Raw genomic sequence first — 19,062 nt, 5'->3', positions numbered from 1 at the left:
TTATTTCCACATTTCCTAACTTAGTTTCACACAAGTACTTCTGCTTTCTGGTGAACGGTCAACATTTTCATTGCAAACCCCTTTCATTTGGCTTGGCATCTGGTTCAGAGGTGTTCTCAAAGATGCTAGTTGCCCTAGTCGTGCCCCTTCAGGAATAGGAACTCTTTGTGTATCCTTAACAGGATGATATACTGATAAAAGCCACATCTTTTTTGGCAACAATAGAGGTGAGAAACAGGATTGTGAAATTCCTGCAAGATCATAACTGGATCAGCAGTTTGGAGAAGCTATATCTATCGCCATCTCTGGATCTGTTCTTTGGGAGTGGTGTTTGTTACTCAAAACAATATGAGGAGATTTCAAAACTTCCCGCGTCTGTCCATTTACGCATGTATATGGGTGCACACAAAGTTACTACTGTATTTTATAACCAGTGTGGAAAGGATATAAAATACAAGTACTTATGCATGCACAAATGCTCGCCTATATAAAAAGCACGAGCCGCGCAAGTTCAAACTTATCTGGATAAATGCTGCGTTATCCAGCTAAGTAGCAGCGCGTAGCTGGATAAGTCCAAAGAGTGCTACTTAGTCAGGCAGGTAGCATTTTTCAGACTTAACCAGCTATGTAGGCCTGCTGCTGCTTAGCCGGATAAATGGGAATATAGCCAGATAAGTGCTGCTGCGTATCCGAATAAGTTCACATTTGTCCATCTAAGTAGCGGGAAAGGTACTATTTAGCCGAATAAGTTGGAAATTAGCTGGATAAGTATGTGCAAATGATATAGGCATGTATTTGTACAATTTTTTTTTTTTTATTGAATTTTAATAATTCTACAAAGCAAATACACTCTGCATGAGAAATGCTTGGAAATTGATACAAAGGAATGCAAAGGCAAAAATAACATATCATGGAAAACATTTTCAGTACCAAATCCAAAAACGAGAAAGAAAGGAGGCAAAGCGGAAACAAAATGGGGGAAAACACAACATATTAAAAAAAAACTGCTTAGTCTGCGCTCTGCTTAAATATAAACATTCCCTCATGACTCAGACTGGAATAGAAGGGGATACCAGTCTTTTGGATTCCAAGAAAGATTGAAGTTGTTCTGGAGCGAAAACATATATAACTTAACACATTTGCAAGGATATCTTAACATAAAGGTTGCTTTTAGTAATGATGTAGCCAGTCTTAAAGCAAGAAAGGCTTTACGTCTTTCCTGTGTTAATCTGGAGAGGTCTGGAAATATCCTCACAAGTTGATCATGAAAAGGAGAATTCCAATTTCTAAAAAAGACACATCATTTTACTCAAATCAGCCTCAGATACGAAGGAAACTAATAAAGTACCCATCTCTAAAAATTTCCAGTCCAGAATTCTCAAAGTAATTAGTCCCAGACACATTTTAAGAAGAAAGAGGCAAAAAATACAGTTTATTAATCAAAGGTATAGAATTCAGCTCACAGTGTAACACCTCCAGGAAATACTTTCTCAAAGTGATCAATGGCTGCTCTTCGATAACATTAGGAAAATTATGAATATGAGCATTTAAATGCCTAGAGTTATTCTCCAGATAGTTCAGATGCCTTGATAGAACCAATCGCATTGGCAGACTTGATTTCAAATATATCCTTCTCTAAGCCAGTAATTTTAATCGCTTGATCTCTTAATTGAGACCCATGCTGAATAACCATAGGCTCCAAAGAAGAAGATAAGTGTCAATATTTTTTTTTTCACAATTCTTAATGGATCTTTGCATCACCAAGTCCCATAGAGAGTCTAATGTTGCTACCTCCTGTTTAGGGACAAAAGGAGAGACTTACCCTCTGGGGCCAAATTTGCAGAAGCAACAATAGATGATCCTGGGATCTCCATAGCCATGGCTTCCTCCAATCCTTGCAACTGTGCCAAGTCATTCCTGGGGTATTCACTCCATTCAGCACACTGCGGCTTGTAAATCACGTGAACAGAGCTGCCCCCTCCTTTGCCGTCATTGCTCTGACCTCATTGGGGAGGGACCAAAACCAGCAGGCTTGCAAAGTTGCGTCACTCAGCCGGAGAAAGGCGTTGGTCTAAAGGGCTGAGGGAGACCTCCTCCCCTGGCGACAGTGGTGCTCCCTCATCAGCAGTCCCAACGGGGACTTCTTCCCTCTCCTTACTTCCAGTTTTAAAGGGATATGCATGTTAATTTTAAGCGCGTTAATTTCATACTTTTAAACACCCTCCCCGTAAGTCGGCTTTTACATGCGTACATCAGGGTACTTTATAACATGCATGCAGCAGTGAACTAACCAGTTCATCTACCAGTTCATCCATTCCCTCTGCAGCTCATGAAGACCCTTCTGGCTCTTTAGCCTGAAGTACCACCCATTACATCCTGACCCTCTACCCAGTCATTTTTTCCCTTTACGATGTTTACGATCATGTACATGAGATATTGAGCAGAAGTAAATAGATGCAAGTAAAAGACATACGTGCATCACTTTGGCAGGTTTTAAAATAGCTTATTTGTGTAAATGTTAGCCCCAACCTGTACGCCACTGGCACGCCCCTTTCTTACATGTGCAAAGTTACTCGCACACCCCGAGTATAAGTAGCAGTTTTGAAAATAGCATGTATTCGCATATATGCTAGTTTATACACGCAAAGTTTGAAAATTCACCTGCATATACCACACAAGATCTCGGAGTAGGCATCACAACAGCAATAGCGATGGTACTATGAGTCAGGTTCCATGATAGTATTATAACATATGTTATTAAAACATTGCAAATTGCTGAGAGAAGATAAAATGCAGGGTTTTAAGTTGTCCCATTTGTCCAGTTTCTGCCTTGGTGGACTTAGGAAAATCTATATTGAGAAATATTTACTTAGAGTTTGCTCAAGTTTTCTGTGCAAGGAATTTGGTTTCAGAATGAGAGAAAAACTAACATAGCTATTCTGGAAACAAGAGCAGTAGGGAATGCTGTACATCAGGGGTACTGGAATCCAGACTTCAGGGGGCTGCAAATAGGTCTGGTTTTCCGTGTACTAATTATGAAAACCAGCCTTGTTTTTACACCATATGCATAAGAGCAAAAAAAAGGTCATCAAACCCAGCATCCTGCTTCTGACAGAGGCCAGTCTGGGTGGCAAGTACCTGGCAGATCCCAAAAAGTAGATCCAGTTCTTGTTACACACTCCCAGGGATAGCAGTAGCTTTCTTTAGTCTACCTGGCTAATAGTTTAGGAACTTTTTTCCAGGAACTTGTCCAAACATTTTTTAAATCTCGCTGTGCTAGTCACCTTGACCTTGTCCTCTGGAAACAAATTCCACAACTTCGACAATTTGTTTTAATTCATGGAGTGTTTTAGTATTATTTGAAAGAGCAAATGACCATCTGATATTTCCCTGTCCATCCCACTCATACTTTTCTAAACTTCTATTGTATCCCCTCTCAGCTGTCTTTTCCAAGATGAAGAACCTCAGGCTATATAGTCTTTCATTACAGGTGAGGCATTCCATCCCCTTTATCAATTTTGTTGCTGCCCTCTACACCTTTTTTAGTTCTGCTATGTCTTTCTTTTGAGATGGGACGTGTCCAGAATTGCACACAGTACTCAAGATGCAGTTACATCATGGATCGATAGAGATGTGTACAAGTACATCTAATGAACATTCTTTGCGAGTACCTAAAAAAACGGACCTGTTTGCAGCCCCTGTTGAGAACCCTTCTGAAAAGGATTGCATCAAATCAATTATGTAACAGTAATATTCTTAGCAAGAGGGGACAAGGAATCTCAAGATGATGATGGAGAAGGCCCTGTAGGGAACAGAGAAATCTGTGTGTCAGTTTATATATCAGGCAAGATGAATTTGCAGGCAGGCTAGCTAAGCAGACAGTCTAAAACTAGAAAAATGGGAACTCAACCAGGTCATTTTTTGCTCATGGAAGAGTTACCTGCGCCTCAGTGTTAGATTTCATGGCATCTCCTTTCAATAGAGAGGTTCTTAGGTTTTTCAGCAGATGCATAGATCCATGGGCAGTGGCATGGATGCATGGTGTCAAAAGTGGAGCATTCACTGCCTTCTGTTTTCCCATTGTGGTGCCATCCACAGAAGGGCGGTAGAAAGTATAAAAGTGCCTCAGTCTAAAATGATCAAGATGGAGGCTTACTGACCAAGTATGCTTTCTGGGCCTCGTGGAAAGAGTAGCAGAGCCTTTAGGCCACCTCTCATGAAGGATATAATCAATCAAGATCCTTCATCCAAACTCCAAATCATTAGTGAGGCTTTCCCTAAAGGAAAAGGGCAATTCAGACAGAGTATGGATCATTTACTAAAGTCCAGAAAGGTTTCCACAAACAAAGCTCATATCATTTGGAGAAAATTTGATTTTTGGTGTTGGGAAGAGAATTGTTTCTGTGGATGAAACTTCTTTGAAATCGGTTTTTGAATAATTGTTGTTTTAATAAAGTCCTAAAAGTAATGACATCAATGGGATATATTTTTTAAAAAGATTTACATGTCTAAACTCTTTGGGGCAGAAAATGCCCCTGCATGCGCCGAGCCTATTTTGCATAGGCTCGGCGACGCGTGCAAGCCCCGGGACGCGCGTATGTCCCGGGGCTTTGAAAAAGGGGCGGGAAGGGGGCAGGGTCGCCAGTCCGGGGGTGGGACCGAGACCTCCAGCATGGCGGCCGTGCCGGAGGATCGCTCGCTGGCCGGCATGCGCAAGTTACGCCTGCCAGAGGTAGGCGTAACTAAGACAAAGGTAGGGGGGGAGCGGAAGGAAAGTTCCCTCTGAGGCCGCTCTAATTTCGGAGCGGCCCTCGGAGGGAACAGGGAAAGCCATCGGGGCTCCCCTAGGGCTCGGCGCATGCAAGGTGCACAAGTGTGCAACCCCTTGCATGTGCCGACCCCGGATTTTATGACATGCGCGCACAAATCTACGCCCGTGTGCGTGTTAGAAAATCTGGCCCTTTATGTGCATAAATCACCCAGGTGGATTATGTGGGGGGAAAGTGCCCATAAAATGAGCATTCACACACACATCTTCCCTGCATTAGCGGTAGGCAATCCAGGGGGTGGACTTGGGGCAGGAAAAGCATTTGAGCGTATTCTTTGCCCGTTAAAACAAGTCTGCTTTGTTGTGTTTGTCATGTCAGTTTGCTCATATTTTGCTCATTGATCTTTTGTGATTATTATTTTTGGATTGTTTGTGTAATAATGTAATCCACTGAGAATTGTAGATCAGCGGAACACAAATCTAGTAACTAAATAAAGAAGCCATTTTGTTCCACTGATTTCTCCCTTTTTTTTATTCTTGCTGTAATAAACACAGATAAAGTCCCAAGAAAAAAAAAACAAAAAACAGAAAACGAAGGTCCCTGACAGGTGGGCACATATAACGTTCAGAAGAAGAGTTGTACAAGCCAAACGGAGCCCACCTGAGTAGGGTAGATCTACACGAACGTACATGCAGCAAGCTGCACCTGCTCACAAACACTTTTCACATGTATTGACTGACGTACCTGCAGATTTTCAAAGCAGATTTATGCACGTACGGCCACAGAAAATTCTGGCTAAAGTCTGCGGTTATTTGGACGACTATTCTGATTGTCAAGAAGTACATGAAAACTGAGACCAACTGTTCAACAGCAGACATCCTTAGTGCCTTCAGAACCAAAGTTAAGCTCCATTTCTCCTGTTGGCCGGCTGCTCAGAGGGAAGAGTTGGTGAGCTGCAGGCTTCATCTAGTATTTCCTCTTTTAGTCAGTTCTTTAGTGATCAGGTCATTTTAGGGTCAGTTCCTAGTTTCATTCCTGAGAAAAACTGCGGCATCTTTAATTGAATCACGAGGTGGCCTTTTCCTTTGAGCTCAAGTTTACACGGTCTGGATGTTAAGAGGTGTTTTAAAACTTATTTGGAGGGTGTTTGAAATCTTTCTGGAAACCAAAGCAGTTTTCTTTGGGGCAAAGAAGGATAAACCAGTTTCTAAGATAATCATTGCCAGTTGGATACAGAAATTGTATCTTTTGAGGCTTACAAAACTTGAGGGCTTGTCAGCCCCATACTGGAAGGAGAGCTGTGGTAATTTTCACCGGCAGAGAGACTTGGATGCATCTGTGGCAGAGATTTGTAAGGCTGCTGCTGCTTTGAAGTTGATGCATGCCTTTCCTGAACGTTATCTAGGGACCTTGGTTTTCAGTTTCCCTGGAATTTAGCAGTGTTGTTTTACAAGAACAAAAATTATAAGTGCCTGACAAAAAAGACAAGTCGTTTCTTTCTACTGATTCTCCCATTTTTGTCCCAAGAAAAATACAATAAAAACTGAAAACGAAGGTCCCCAGCATTATCATACTAATATGTGGTCGCGTATAGAGTTTGGAAGAATTGACAAGCCAAATTTTAAGCCATCTGAGAAGGGTACTGCTGAAATGAGTCCCCTGTGGTACCGACTGACAGATATAGCAGAAGAGGAATTTATCTTATCTGCCAATTCTTTTTGCGTTAATCCCGTATCAGTTTGGATTAGACCCACCCTGGTAAAGACTTTTTGTGCTTGCAACATTAAGTTTATGCTGCTGTTCTAACTTGTCATAAGGGGTTTCTTTCTCTCATAGTCCAGTATTTACTGTATTACCAGGAAAACACTTGGGTTAAGGGAAGAGGTAAAGCAGAAGGAATCCAGGGGAAGGGAAGACAGCGTCACTGAAATTCGTCCTGAGATTGATTTATTTATTTAAAGTCAGCAGCGTCGTACTTTATATGTTCCAGACCAACAAGAGACTAAGAATTAGTAAAAGAAAAGCCTTATTTATGAGTTTAACAGCTTAAAAAATGTGTAAAGATGCAAGTTTTCAGCTTTACAAATGTCCCTTCTTTTTAAAAAAATGTGATTAGCTCAGAAAATTCTTTGGGGATTTTATCCAAGCACCACTAATTATGGCACTGACTGGTCTGTGGAAGGAATGTGGAAAAGCAAGAATTGGAGCTGTTGATGACATTGCATGGTTTTACAACCTATTTACATATCTTTAAAATGAGCAAAAAGACAAAACAAGAAAAAGTAAATATGTGGTTATCTTTTTCAGCTTGAAGACAGTCAGTAACGTGTTTTCTTTTAATTTAGCTCCTCCAGAGCCATTGCTGTGCAAGTTTGCAGATGGAGGGCAGAAGAAGAGACAGAACCAGAACAAATATGTCCAGAATGGTAGAGCGTGGCCTAGAGAGGGCGAGGTGAGACTTGTAAGTCTGTCTATAAAGCTTCAATTGGGGGGGGGGAGTGGTTATGAACACACTACCACCCGCATTATGGGTGTGGGCTTTGCCCAGAGTTTTATCATCTGTTTTGTGACAGAATCCAACAGAAATATTTATTTTATCTGTGATATAAATATGGTGATGGAAAAGATGACGTTCGGTTGCCATATAGAAATAAAACATTAGTAATATGGAATATACTTAGGGATTCCTTGGTTTTCTATACTAAATGTTATTTTTCTCAAATATTGCATCAGTGGAAAAGCACATGCACCCGTTTTGAGTCATTTGCTTCAGGTTCTTGAATACCTTGACAATTTTCTTATGGGTGTAGATTACCTCCGGTTATGTGTGTGTGTGTGCATAGCAATGCTTCTGCTTGCGCGTACGGCGCTGCTGCCAGAGCAATGCTGGAAGCTCCCAGGATCGCAGCATACTGCCATCCTGGCACTAGAAGCGGGGGGAGGGGGTGGGGGCCGGATTCGCATAAGGTACTGGGTGCCTGGGAGGGTTAGGGATGAGATGGGGGGCATGAGAGGAGAAACCCTCTCTTAAGCATTGTTTTTACCAGGGAGGGGGGCAGGTGTATGTGAAAGGCAAACTTACATTTAAAAAGAAAAAAAAACAATCTTGAGGGTTTTGAAAAATGGGGGGCCTCGACAGCAAGGGGCTTTTTTCATAATGAGTGGGGAGGCTGGGAATTGGCTTTTTTTTTTTTTTTTTATGCCCATTGGTATTTAACCAACTATGTTCTTTTGAATATAGTCTGTTAAGGTTGAAGTTGTTCAGCCACAACAAGGCCAGATAACTTTAAATCTAACTAGCTAAATTCAAAGGGTGGCTGATTAGGTATAAAGTTAGCTAGCTTTATTTGGGGATATTTAGTGGGATGTTTATCCCGCTGAATATCCAGGACAAGATATCCAGCTAACTTTAGCTGTATAACTTGACCTTCACCAGCTTACTGAATGTTAGCCCTTTGATACTAGCACTAGCATCTTAGACTAATTTAGGATTAAACTTTTTCCCATTCAGTTTGCTTTGTCAGTGGTTCCCGTATCTGGTCCTTAAGAACCCTCCAAAGGTCTGAGTTTCTGTCATGGCCTGCTCCACGAGGACATGGGGAGGTATCACATCTGGGCAGGGGTGTATCTTAGCGAGGCCTGGCACTTTGGAGCAGGTGATGTTATGCCTGAAGCAGCTGCTGTTCCCCACAGGGTAGGATCTTGGGTGCAGATGGCCCCCAGGATTTACCAGGCCTGGCGCAGAAATCAGAAATGGAGCTGAGGGTCAGGAACAAGCCAGGTGAACAGTTGAATCATAAAGCTAGGCCTACTTATATTCATCCCTCAGTTTGGGGCACAGCTAAAGCCTCTCTGGAGACAGTTCTCCCTACTTCGGTTTATCTTACAGGATTCTTACTGAGCCAGAGTACCTTTTGGCTCCGCTGGAAGATCCCTTGGCATTGAATACCTGGGACCGCAAGGTTAATCCTCTCTGCCCCTGACAGTTTGAGTAACCAAAATGTGTACATTTATTTATTTATGGTCACATTTCTTCAAGGTGGGGGTGTGTGTCTAGAAGCAATCTACAATTATCATAATTTAAAAAAATAACAATTACATCAATCACATAATAAATTAACAATAAACAACTTCATCTCATAACTCCATCTGTAAAAACAATAGAACATAATAAGAAAATGCCATACTGGGTAAAGACCAAGGGTCCATCAAGCCCAGCATCCTGTTTCCAACAGTGGCCAATCCAGGCCATAAGAACCTGGCAAGTACCCAAAAACTAAGTCTAATTCATGTTACCATTGCTAATGGTAGTGGCTATTCTCTAAGTGAACTTAATAGCAGGTAATGGACTTCTCCTCCAAGAACTTATCCAATCCTTTTTTAAACACAGCTATACTAACTGCACTAACCACATTCCTGGCAATAAATTCCAGAGTTTAATTGTGCGTTGAGTAAAAAAGAACTTTCTCCGATTAGTTTTAAACGTGCCCCATGCTAACTTCATGGAGTGCCCCCTAGTCTTTCTACTATCCGAAAGAGTAAATAACCGATTCACATCTACCCGTTCTAGACCTCTCATGATTTTAAACATCTCTATCATATCCCCCCTCAGTCGTCTCTTCTCCAAGCTGAAAAGTCCTAACCTCTTTAGTCTTTCCTCATAGGGGAGTTGTTCCATTCCCCTTATCATTTTGGTAGCCCTTCTCTGTACCTTCTCCATCGCAATTATATCTTTTTTGAGATGCGGCGACCAGAATTGTACACAGTATTCAAGGTGCGGTCTCACCATGGAGCGATATAGAGGCATTATGACATTTTCCGTTTTATTCACCAATCCCTTCCTAATAATTCCCAACATTCTATTTGCTTTTTTGACTGCCGCAGCACACTGAACCGACAATTTCAATGTGTTATCCACTATGACGCCTAGATCTCTTTCTTGGGTTGTAGCACCTAATATGGAACCCAACATTGTGTAATTATAGCATGGGTTATTTTTCCCTATATGCATCACCTTGCACTTATCCACATTAAATTTCATCTGCCATTTGGATGCCCAATTTTCCAGTCTCACAAGGTCTTCCTGCAATTTATCACAATCCGCTTGTGATTTAACTACGCTGAACAATTTTGTGTCATCTGCAAATTTGATTATCTCACTCGTCGTATTTATTTCCAGATTGTTTATAAATATATTGAAAAGTAAGGGTCCCAATACAGATCCCTGAGGCACTCCACTGTCCACTCCCTTCCACTGAGAAAATTGCCCATTTAATCCTACTCTCTGTTTCCTGTCTTTTAGCCAGTTTGCAATCCACGAAAGGGCATCGCCACCTATCCCATGACTTTTTACTTTTCCTTGAAGCTTCTCATGAGGAACTTTGTCAAACGCCTTCTGATAATCCAAGTACACTACATCTACTGGTTCACCTTTATCCACATGTTTATTAACTCCTTCAAAAAAGTGAAGCAGATTTGTGAGGCAAGACTTGCCCTGGGTAAAGCCATGCTGACTTTGTTCCATTAAACCATGTCTTTCTATATGTTCTGATATCATGATATCCCAAAAGTACATGCTGCTCATTCTACTAATGATGCAGCATCTATAGTGGCATCAAACCTATACCCCTCCCTCCATGCTAAGCTGTTTAATCCAGATAGTTACTTGCCATCCCGTACAAAAGGCATTACCCACTATGCAAGGAGTAAAGCCTGGCTGCCACCTACCATCCTGTCTCTCAAAACTCATATTGAAACATGCATGTCATAACTTTTTTTGCTGAATTGCAGACGATTATTCTGAGTTCTAATTTTATCCAAGAGACTCCTCCATAGCCCTGGAAAATTATTTCTGCTTAGTTTTTTTTTGAGAGGAGGTTCTCCCCTCTCAAGGATCCACCAAATGCATGCAGCTATATTTTCACTACTGCTCCTTGTGACCGTGAGTGAGTCACTGCTGTCCATTGCCTCAGGTACAAACTGAGATTGTGAGCCCTCTGTACCCGAATGTAACTCACCTTGAGCTGCCAATGAAAGAAGGGCATGAGCTAAATGCAGTAAATACATTGAGAATGTCTTAAAAAACAGACCTGGGAGAGTTCTCAAGGATCAGACTCGTGAGCCAGTGCTCTGTGCAATTCTTTTATAAGCTTGAGTCTTAGAAATGGATGCTCATACCCCTTTTGGTATGTGAAATGTGAAACTGTTTTGATACTGATCATTCTTTCTGAGTTTGGCCAAGAAGCTGGACCGCATTTTCGACATTAAATCTTGGAGAGACTATAGTGTTGCCAAAAGCAAAGCTTGGATGATTACTTTTGATAGTGTTACCTTGGTGATAGCAGGCAGACTTATGGATGTTTTCTTTGTGAGTGGGGGGCGGGGGAAATAGATTGGACTCTAAGAGGATAAAACTTACAGACTGAAGAGGCAAATATAAGGTCAGAGCTGAGAATGAAGGCAAAAAAATTTCTTAATTGGTGAGACTAGGGTTGCCAGCTGTCCGGTTTTGGACTGGACAGCCCAGGTTTTCAGCATGCTGTACAGTGTTCGGTTAGAAGTATTGACTGGACACCGAACGGTCCAGTTTGTGCAGCAGGCTTGCCGTGTCAGGTGGCTTCTCCTCTCCCCAGCAGCTCTTTCTGGTAACAGAGAGGAAGAGCTGGCACCTCTCGGCGGAGACCTGTGCTGTGTCCCTTCCCCATGCTGTGATTTAGATGTCACAGAGCGATGAGTGGGGCACAACACAGCCCTCCCATTCAGCTCTTCAGTGCTCCCACAGGATCTCCAGCAGCAATGGCCTTCTTGGTTTTCCCTGACTGTATTCTGGGCCGTGGATGCTGCTGAGCCATGGGGAGAGACACAGAAGGTATAAGGTAGGGAGAGGAGAGAGAGAGACACACACAGAAGGTGAAGTGGGATGGAAGGGAGAGATACAGAGGGGGCATGGGGGGAAAAGAGGGAGAAAGAAACAAAGGATACAATGGAAGAGAAGAGAGGGGAAGAAACAAAAGGGTACAGTGGAAAAGGGAAGAGAAGTGTGTAGGGAGAGCAGAGAGAGACAAGATTGAAAAACTAAATGAGAAGGTACAGTGGAGGATGAGGGCTAGACATAGAAGGGAGCCCACGATAGAGAGAGAGCAGAGAGAAAAAAGCAATAGATGGAGGAGAAAGAGGGTGGAAAGAGGGGAGTGGTCAGGTGAGAAACAAAGGAATCGGAGAATGTTAAAATATAGATGGGGACTGGGGAGAGAGAAGGGTGACAGGAAAGGGAGAAAGGAGAGAGAAGGATGCGTGTATAGGTAGTGCTGAGGCTAAGACAAGAAGGAGAAAAAGACAATGTCATGGGGAAGGGAGGGAGGGGGTAGAGAGAGGAGGACAGCTCAGATGAGGGAGAGGAAAGAGAAATGGGAGTATATTGGGAGAAGAGCAGAAGGGAGACAGATGAAAGGCTGGAAGGGATTAAGGAAAGTGGGGGCGAACCATCTTCCAGAGGGTAGAGGAGAACCAGAGAAAGATGGCTGGATGGGACAGACTGAAGGAGGGCTAGGATGAGGTGAGGAAAAAATAAGACAGGAATGGGTGAACGGTAAAAAAAACAAAACAAAAATAGTTGAGCTACTCCTATCATTTTGCACTTCTCATTGTGTTGCAAGATGGGGAAAAGTGGCATGGAAGGGAAACCCTGTCTGCTGCAGGCAGGCGAGAGCTGGAGAAAGGACGAGAGTTCTGGAAGGGAAAGGTACAGGAAAAGGAGTCGAGGAAAGCCAGAGGGTGAAGGTAGATGAATGGGAATGGTGTGATATGGGGGGGGAAATGTAAACATTAGAATTTTTTTTTTTGTAATTACAAATGTATTATAAAAAGATATATATGTGGTTGTGACTTTGGAAAATTTGAATGGTTTTATATGTATTTTTTAAAATTCCAGCCATAATGTCCAACACTTGGCGTTGGCGGTGGTCTCCTCTTTTTAGCTCTATGTCCTGTCATTTGGGGTAAGGAGTGTTGCGCACACTGTAATTTTTTTGCTTTTCTCCCCTGTTCCTCCCCCACCCCAGCCTTGTCTCCCTGATGTCTGTAATCCAACCTTGGGGCTGTTTGTAGAGGGGATTATTTGGAAGAGGGAGAGAAGAAAGGAACCTGGTGGATGTGTGTATGAATAAGGAGGATGTGGCTGTGAGGGGTTGGGCAGAGGGTATAAGGAGATGGGATGTATTCATATTAGAGGTCCATGCACGAGCTTATATGGGTTCGTGCAGATTTCATATAGTATTTTAGAATCTGTGCAGATCTGCTCAGGAGCTATAGTATGCACATCCTCACCCTTAAAGTACACACTTGTTGTTCATATGTGCACACGCACTTCTGGTTTTACTGGGGCAGGTTCAATCCAAAATGCCCCCAGCAAAACAATTCAACTTCACCACCAGGGTCATGGCCAGACTGACCTCCCTGATGGTGAGGGAGGAGGCATGGCTACTCCTCATTTGGAGCGTTGGAGGAGATGCACATGCCATGCGGGAGGCCCAGTGAGGCCTACCAGTGCCTTAGCTAGCCTATAGCCAATATGGCCACGGCCATAGGCACCTATGCTGGAAGGACGCTGGCTGCAGTGCTGCTGTGGATGATAATGAAAGGACCTCACTGCTGCTGCTGACAAAGGAAGGGCCCATGTGGCCAGAAGAGGAGGGAAGCACCTGCATCAGGACACCCAAGCACAAGAGGAGGAAGATAGCTTAGGCTCCACTAGGCCTGAAGCAGAAGGAGGAAGCAGTGTAGGAGCAAGAAGAGGGAGGCAGTGACTGGGCTTTTTGCAGCCGGAAAAGGAGGGAGGCAATGGTGTCTGGCCCCACAGGCTCATGGGGGGAGGTAGGTAGTGGTGGTGTCGGGCCAGTGAGGCCGGATGCAGAGAGGCCGTGGCATCTGGCCCCACAGGTCCAAGAGGAGGGAGGCAACGGCATCGGGTCAATGAGGCCTGATGTGCAGGTTGGCCCAAAAGTGGACTGCTGATCCATTGTGCCATGGGAGAGGTGGAGGTCAAGCCTGGGCAGGTGAGGAAATGGAGAGTGCATGAGTATGAGGAGAGAGAGAGAGAGCTGGATGGGAGAGGACTGCCCCCCCCCCCCCTTCTCTTCCACCTTCTCCTCCTTCCTGGACTGGTTCAGAAGGAAGCAGGGTTCCTGCAGGCTCTGGAGAGAGCAGGGGCTCAATGGTCCCATTGCTCGCTTCCTGTTTTCTTGCTGCTGGGGCCGCTTTAGGCCCAGAGTTGTGAATCGTGAAGGAGGAAGATAACCCAGGTTGGGAAGAAATGCTGGGCGGAGGGAGGGGGGGGGCTGGAGGAGTGAGGTGGAGGGAAATGCTGGAAAGGGGGGAAGATGAAGGGAGGATGGAGAGATGCTGGAAAGAGAAGGGGAAAGAAACTGGGGAGGGAGAAGGTGGGAAGATGATGGGGAGGAGGATGAGAGAGGGAGGGAGGGGAGGAAGGGGTTATGCAGTGAGGAGAGAAGGGTGATGCTGGGCAGGGGTTGTGTTGGGGAAGAGAGAGAGGAGATGGACAATAGAGAGAAGAACTGGGGGGTTAAAAGGTGAAAAAGGGTGAAATCTGAGAGGACAGAAGAAGAGAGAAAATGGAGCAAACTGTGATGAAAAGTCAGAGCAATGCCAGAGAAAGATGTAAGAGAGAAAGTGAAGATGGAGAGAAAGAAGAAACAGAAAATAGACAGGAGGCACTAGAAAAGGAGTTAGAGGAGGATCAACAAGAAAAAAGCTGAGAGACCAAGACTAACTCAGAACAATAAAATAACCAGACTGCAAAGGTTAAAAAAAAAAAAAAAAAGCCTTCTATTATCACTTTAGAAATCAGCTTTAGAAATGTGCATTTATTAATCTTTGTATGTTGCACAGTACAGGAGGAAAAGCATTTATATTTGTATTTCTCTAGTGTTGCACTAGGCTTTCCATTTCATTTTTTATCTGAATATTTGGAAACAGGGCCAGAGAGGGAGATAATGGTGGTGATGGTGGCCAGAGGGGGAGAAGGGAGGAGAGCAAAAAGGAGGATGTTAGTGGTGGTGGCTAAGGGAGGAGAAGGGGTAAGGCAGAGAGGGAGGGTGTTGGCTATAAATGCCAAATTGCTTGGCTATGGCTCTGCCTCCTACCCCCATGGAGTAAGTACCTCATAGGAAATAGAGAGGTGGGGGAGGTGCGGAATGAAGGGGTTTGGTGGGAGGGGGGGTTGGGCAAAAACCAAAGCTCATATATTGATGTGTAATGGGACATCAAAGAGCCACTGTAACAGTGAGTCAAGGATTAATTGGAAAAAATAGAAACATACCATTGTCGCGGGATGAGCTAAGATCATTTTCTTCCTGCTGCTCCTCTGTATAGAGTGAGGACCTCAAGAAGAAGGGCCGGGAGCTGTGCCACTAAGAGGGGGAGTGGTTGAAGCAGCTGCGTGCCAGGCAGGAGGTAAGTTCCCTAAATGCCCATCATTGAGATGTCGGTATAATCTGACCATTTCCTGCTTCCATATGAGGCCCCACTATTGCTCTTCCACTCAAAAATACCAAATCTCTGCCAATACCTGTAAGAATCCCTCATGTGCTTTAATTTCTTCCTGCTAAAACCTCTGGGTCATGGCCTTCCATGTCCAGAAGCACAACTTTAATGCACTCACAGGTCAACTACAGAAGACAGTAGAATGTTAGAATCTACTCCTAATATCCTTACCAGGGAAGGTCTGTGCCTCCCTACCAACAAGAACCTTTTGTCTTGGGGCAGCATCATGGCTGGCTTGGAATCAAAGCGCACACCAACACATACCACTCAACCACTGGGGCTTCCTTAGAGCCCTTAGCACTAGGTAGGCATCATGCTTTCCAACTACTCTGTGTGGGGGTCCATATATGCACATATATGGGCCCACACAGATTTCATATAGTTTTTTTCGAATATGTGAGAAAACATTGGGGGTAAGCTGCATGGGGCAGCTATTACCATAAGCAATTTGCTGGACAGTTTAGATGAACCACTAGGTCTTAACCTGCTGTCATTTACTATGTTACAATGCCGTAAAGGTCTGCTGTACAGAAGGCAACATATCACAAGGAACCAATATATGACCGTGCAACCCCCTAGAGTAGATGGCTGTCCCACAGATAGGATCACTTCCCGTTGCTTCCACCTCTCCCATAAATGGAAATCACTCTGTTTGTATGATTATGCACAATACAACTCTGTGCATACCAGCTGATGGCTTGATATACATCTTTGTCTCTTTTCACAGACACCACCAGATCAGAGGAGGAAGAGAAGAGCATCTGGCCCCTCCCAGATGTGCCGGCTACAGGTGTCCAGAAGCCACCAGCACTACACCCCCCCCCCCCCCCATTAGTGGCCTCGGGTTTCAGACTGAACAGGCTGACGTTCCTCTCCCCTCATCTCTAGGGTCTCCTTTCCTCTTAGTCCTTGGACGAATGCGGGTTCTGAGGATGCCTAACCTTTGCTGGGCAAGGGAGATGAGCAGCTCAGAGGCAGCTTTCCCCTGATTCTGATAAGCACACCATAGCTGCAGAGGCGGGCTCTGTGGCTGGAGCATCAGCTCCAAACCCAGAGGCCCAGGCTCTACTTGCTATGGGGTCGTCGCTTCAGAGGATGAGGGAGGGAAATTTGCAAGCTGCATGGCAACTTCAGGAGGCTGGTGGATGTGGTGGAGCATCTTACCCAGACTCAAGGGGGCTTCATTGCTGCTTTTGAGCTGGTGGGCATGAGGTGACCACAAAAGTCCCCAGCCCCTTAGGGCTATCAAGACCTGTCCTTCAAAGGTTCCTGGGCCCTTTAATTTATGTAAATAGTTTTCTTATTAGGTTTTCCCACCTTACCCTCTTTTTGTTTTAATAATGTTTGTACATACTTTTTAATTTGAAAAGGTTTTATAAAAGTTCATATAAAACTTAACTTTTGTGTGGATTGTCTTATGCATGCTAAGTACCATGTCCTTCCAGAGTCTAGGACAGCTTACTGCACTCACTCTCACACCCACACACTTAACTGCATGGAGCTAGACATGCCGCCTTTTCCTCTAATCTCTGTCCTCTGTTCATCTACCCTTACAGCTGTCTCAGTTTTGCTCCTGTTTAATTGGGTCACCATTCTATACCTAGCTCGACTGAATGATGCGTTGTGCTCATTAGAGCAAGGACCGAGTTGTAAGGCTTCAGTTTGGGCTTTCCTCCTAAAGTGTCAGATGCGAGTGTGACCCAGACCAAAAATATTATAGCCTATAAAGGGAAACGTCTAATCTGCTTCATCACTGCACACAATAGAAAGAAAAAGAGCTAACGTTTAGTAGCCTTTTCATCAATAGGCAACCTTCCAGCAGAGAAGAGGTGTCTTATAGCTGTGCAGGTGGGAGCTCCTTTCAATAGAAGCTGCCTGCATGAAGTTCTAATCCTTTTCCTCTATCTCCCAAAAGCTGGTTATGTCAATGAAAGTAATGAGGCACAAAGTCAGTCTTACCCCATGATGTTGAAGGCCAATGTGGAGATCAGCAGGTGTCTATTATTACTTCAGACCCAATCCTCAGCTTCTCTCTGCTTACACCAGCTCTCCTCCCAGAGTGGGGTTCAACTAACCTCCACAAGGTTCCCAGCTTCCAGCTAGAAATTCCTTCATTTCTGTGGAAGCCTCAGATGCCAGTGGAGGTCAACCTTTCAGTTCAAAGGTTTCCCCTGGGCTTCTGTCTTCTATAAGACATGTAGGCAAAAGGAATATTTGAGGGCTTTCTCATTAAAGCTTTCAGCTGTGAGCTATCAGGAACTCCTAGCTGTTACTATTACCTCTTCCCCTCACCCACCTTGCATCCCTTAAAATGGAGAAGGTCACACACAAAGTAGCCCTTCAGGGTTAGACTGAAATCACCTGAAGCTGGGTCTGAAGAGTCAGTTCACGCAGCTGCTTCTCATCCCGACATAAATAATACTAAATGCAGTATTAGGGTAGATACAGTAAAGGAGACCTTCTCTAGAAACTAACACTCAGATTGCCTTCTAATGAGTCCCATACACCATCAAAGAAGAGCTATAGTGTTGAAGAGCTAAGGCCAATAAAAGATAGGAAAAGCCTAGCTTCAGATAATCAATGAATCATCTCTACATGTCTTGATCAGGGCTGGCGGAAGCAATAGGCAGTGGGGTAGGTGGTGGCCAAGGGTGCTGGAAGTGGGCAGGGCGACAGAGTAGCCAGCAACAGTGGCAACTTTGAACGGGTGGGTGAGATGAGGCGAGGCACAGAGTTGGAGGGTGTTTTCCTGAGAGAGAGAGACCGAATCACCACCAAGGGCGATTGGACACCTTTCCACCAGCACTGGCCTTGATTTCCTTACACCCAATATTGAGCTTATGCATAAAATAAATAAATGTATTTATTTATTTAGACATTTTATATACTGTGGTTCCATTTATAGATCAGAGCAGTTTACAGAGTGACACTGATAATTAGAACACACTTAACAGACAAATTTTGGATTGGTTATGGGGGTGGTATGCAAATACAGGCATTTAACTATCAAATCCAATATACATGTATTTGTTGCCATTACACGCTGATGTGGGTGTATAAGGACAGGCCTCACAGCCTATCTTCCTCACTGCACCATGTCAGGAAGAAGGTGACCTCTGATCAGGAAGCCTAACTGCCAACAGTGGGGATGGTGGTGGTGGGGGAGGGGGGGTTGAACCTCTTTGTCAAGAAAGTTATGAAAGTCCAGAACATCATGTATGGGAAGAAGTCCAGAAAAGAGCAGACCTGGGAGAAAATCGCCATAGACTGAATGCTGTTTTCTACAATAACAGAAGTGTGCAAGACCTCAGTCACAAGTGGTGAGACCTTAGACACAAAGTCAAGGACAAATGGGCCAGAATGAGGGCAGAGGAACCCACTAGCTAGATAACCTTCACTCAAACTGAATGGATGGTCCTTAGCGCAAAAAAGAGGCTGCTGTGAGAGGGATTGGTGAGCTGGACACTTCATGCTCTCAAGGCAACAAGGTAAGCAGCCTTTGTAAGAAAGACTTATGAGGTTCTTGCATATACTAATAGTATAGACCAAAAGGCTGATAGGGGCTACAGTCATGAGCAACACCTCTTTCTGTCTATGCTTGTAACTTTAAAAATAGTGCATAAGAGTAGTTTTGACTCCCAGAAGAATGCTAGACTAGAAGTTTCTGAAGTAGCCAGAGACCGTACCATGTAGCCCATTTAGCTGTCCATGCCTATAAGGAAGGACCAGTGGG

The 19,062-nt window shown here is 44.1% G+C and overlaps 1 protein-coding gene across 8 annotated transcripts in view; it reads left to right on the top strand.

The window, feature by feature from the left end:
* The window catches only part of RBMS1 (RNA binding motif single stranded interacting protein 1), a 417,298-nt gene that overhangs the window by 349,544 nt on the left and 48,692 nt on the right, over positions 1–19,062 (top strand). For 6 of the 8 annotated variants that reach the window (XM_029605592.1, XM_029605591.1, XM_029605594.1 and 3 more), the window contains one exon: positions 7,115–7,230. In XM_029605592.1, the coding sequence (XP_029461452.1) occupies positions 7,115–7,230 (116 nt within the window). The remainder of the gene's footprint in view (positions 1–7,114; positions 7,231–19,062) is intronic. The other 2 variants (XM_029605593.1, XM_029605590.1) reach the window with 1 other exon arrangement.

The sequence above is a fragment of the Rhinatrema bivittatum genome, chromosome 6 (assembly GCF_901001135.1).
Source record: "Rhinatrema bivittatum chromosome 6, aRhiBiv1.1, whole genome shotgun sequence".
Lineage (NCBI taxonomy): Eukaryota > Metazoa > Chordata > Amphibia > Gymnophiona > Rhinatrematidae > Rhinatrema > Rhinatrema bivittatum.
The sequence above is the reverse complement of the archived record's forward strand: the minus strand, read 5'-3'. Positions and strand labels throughout refer to the sequence as shown.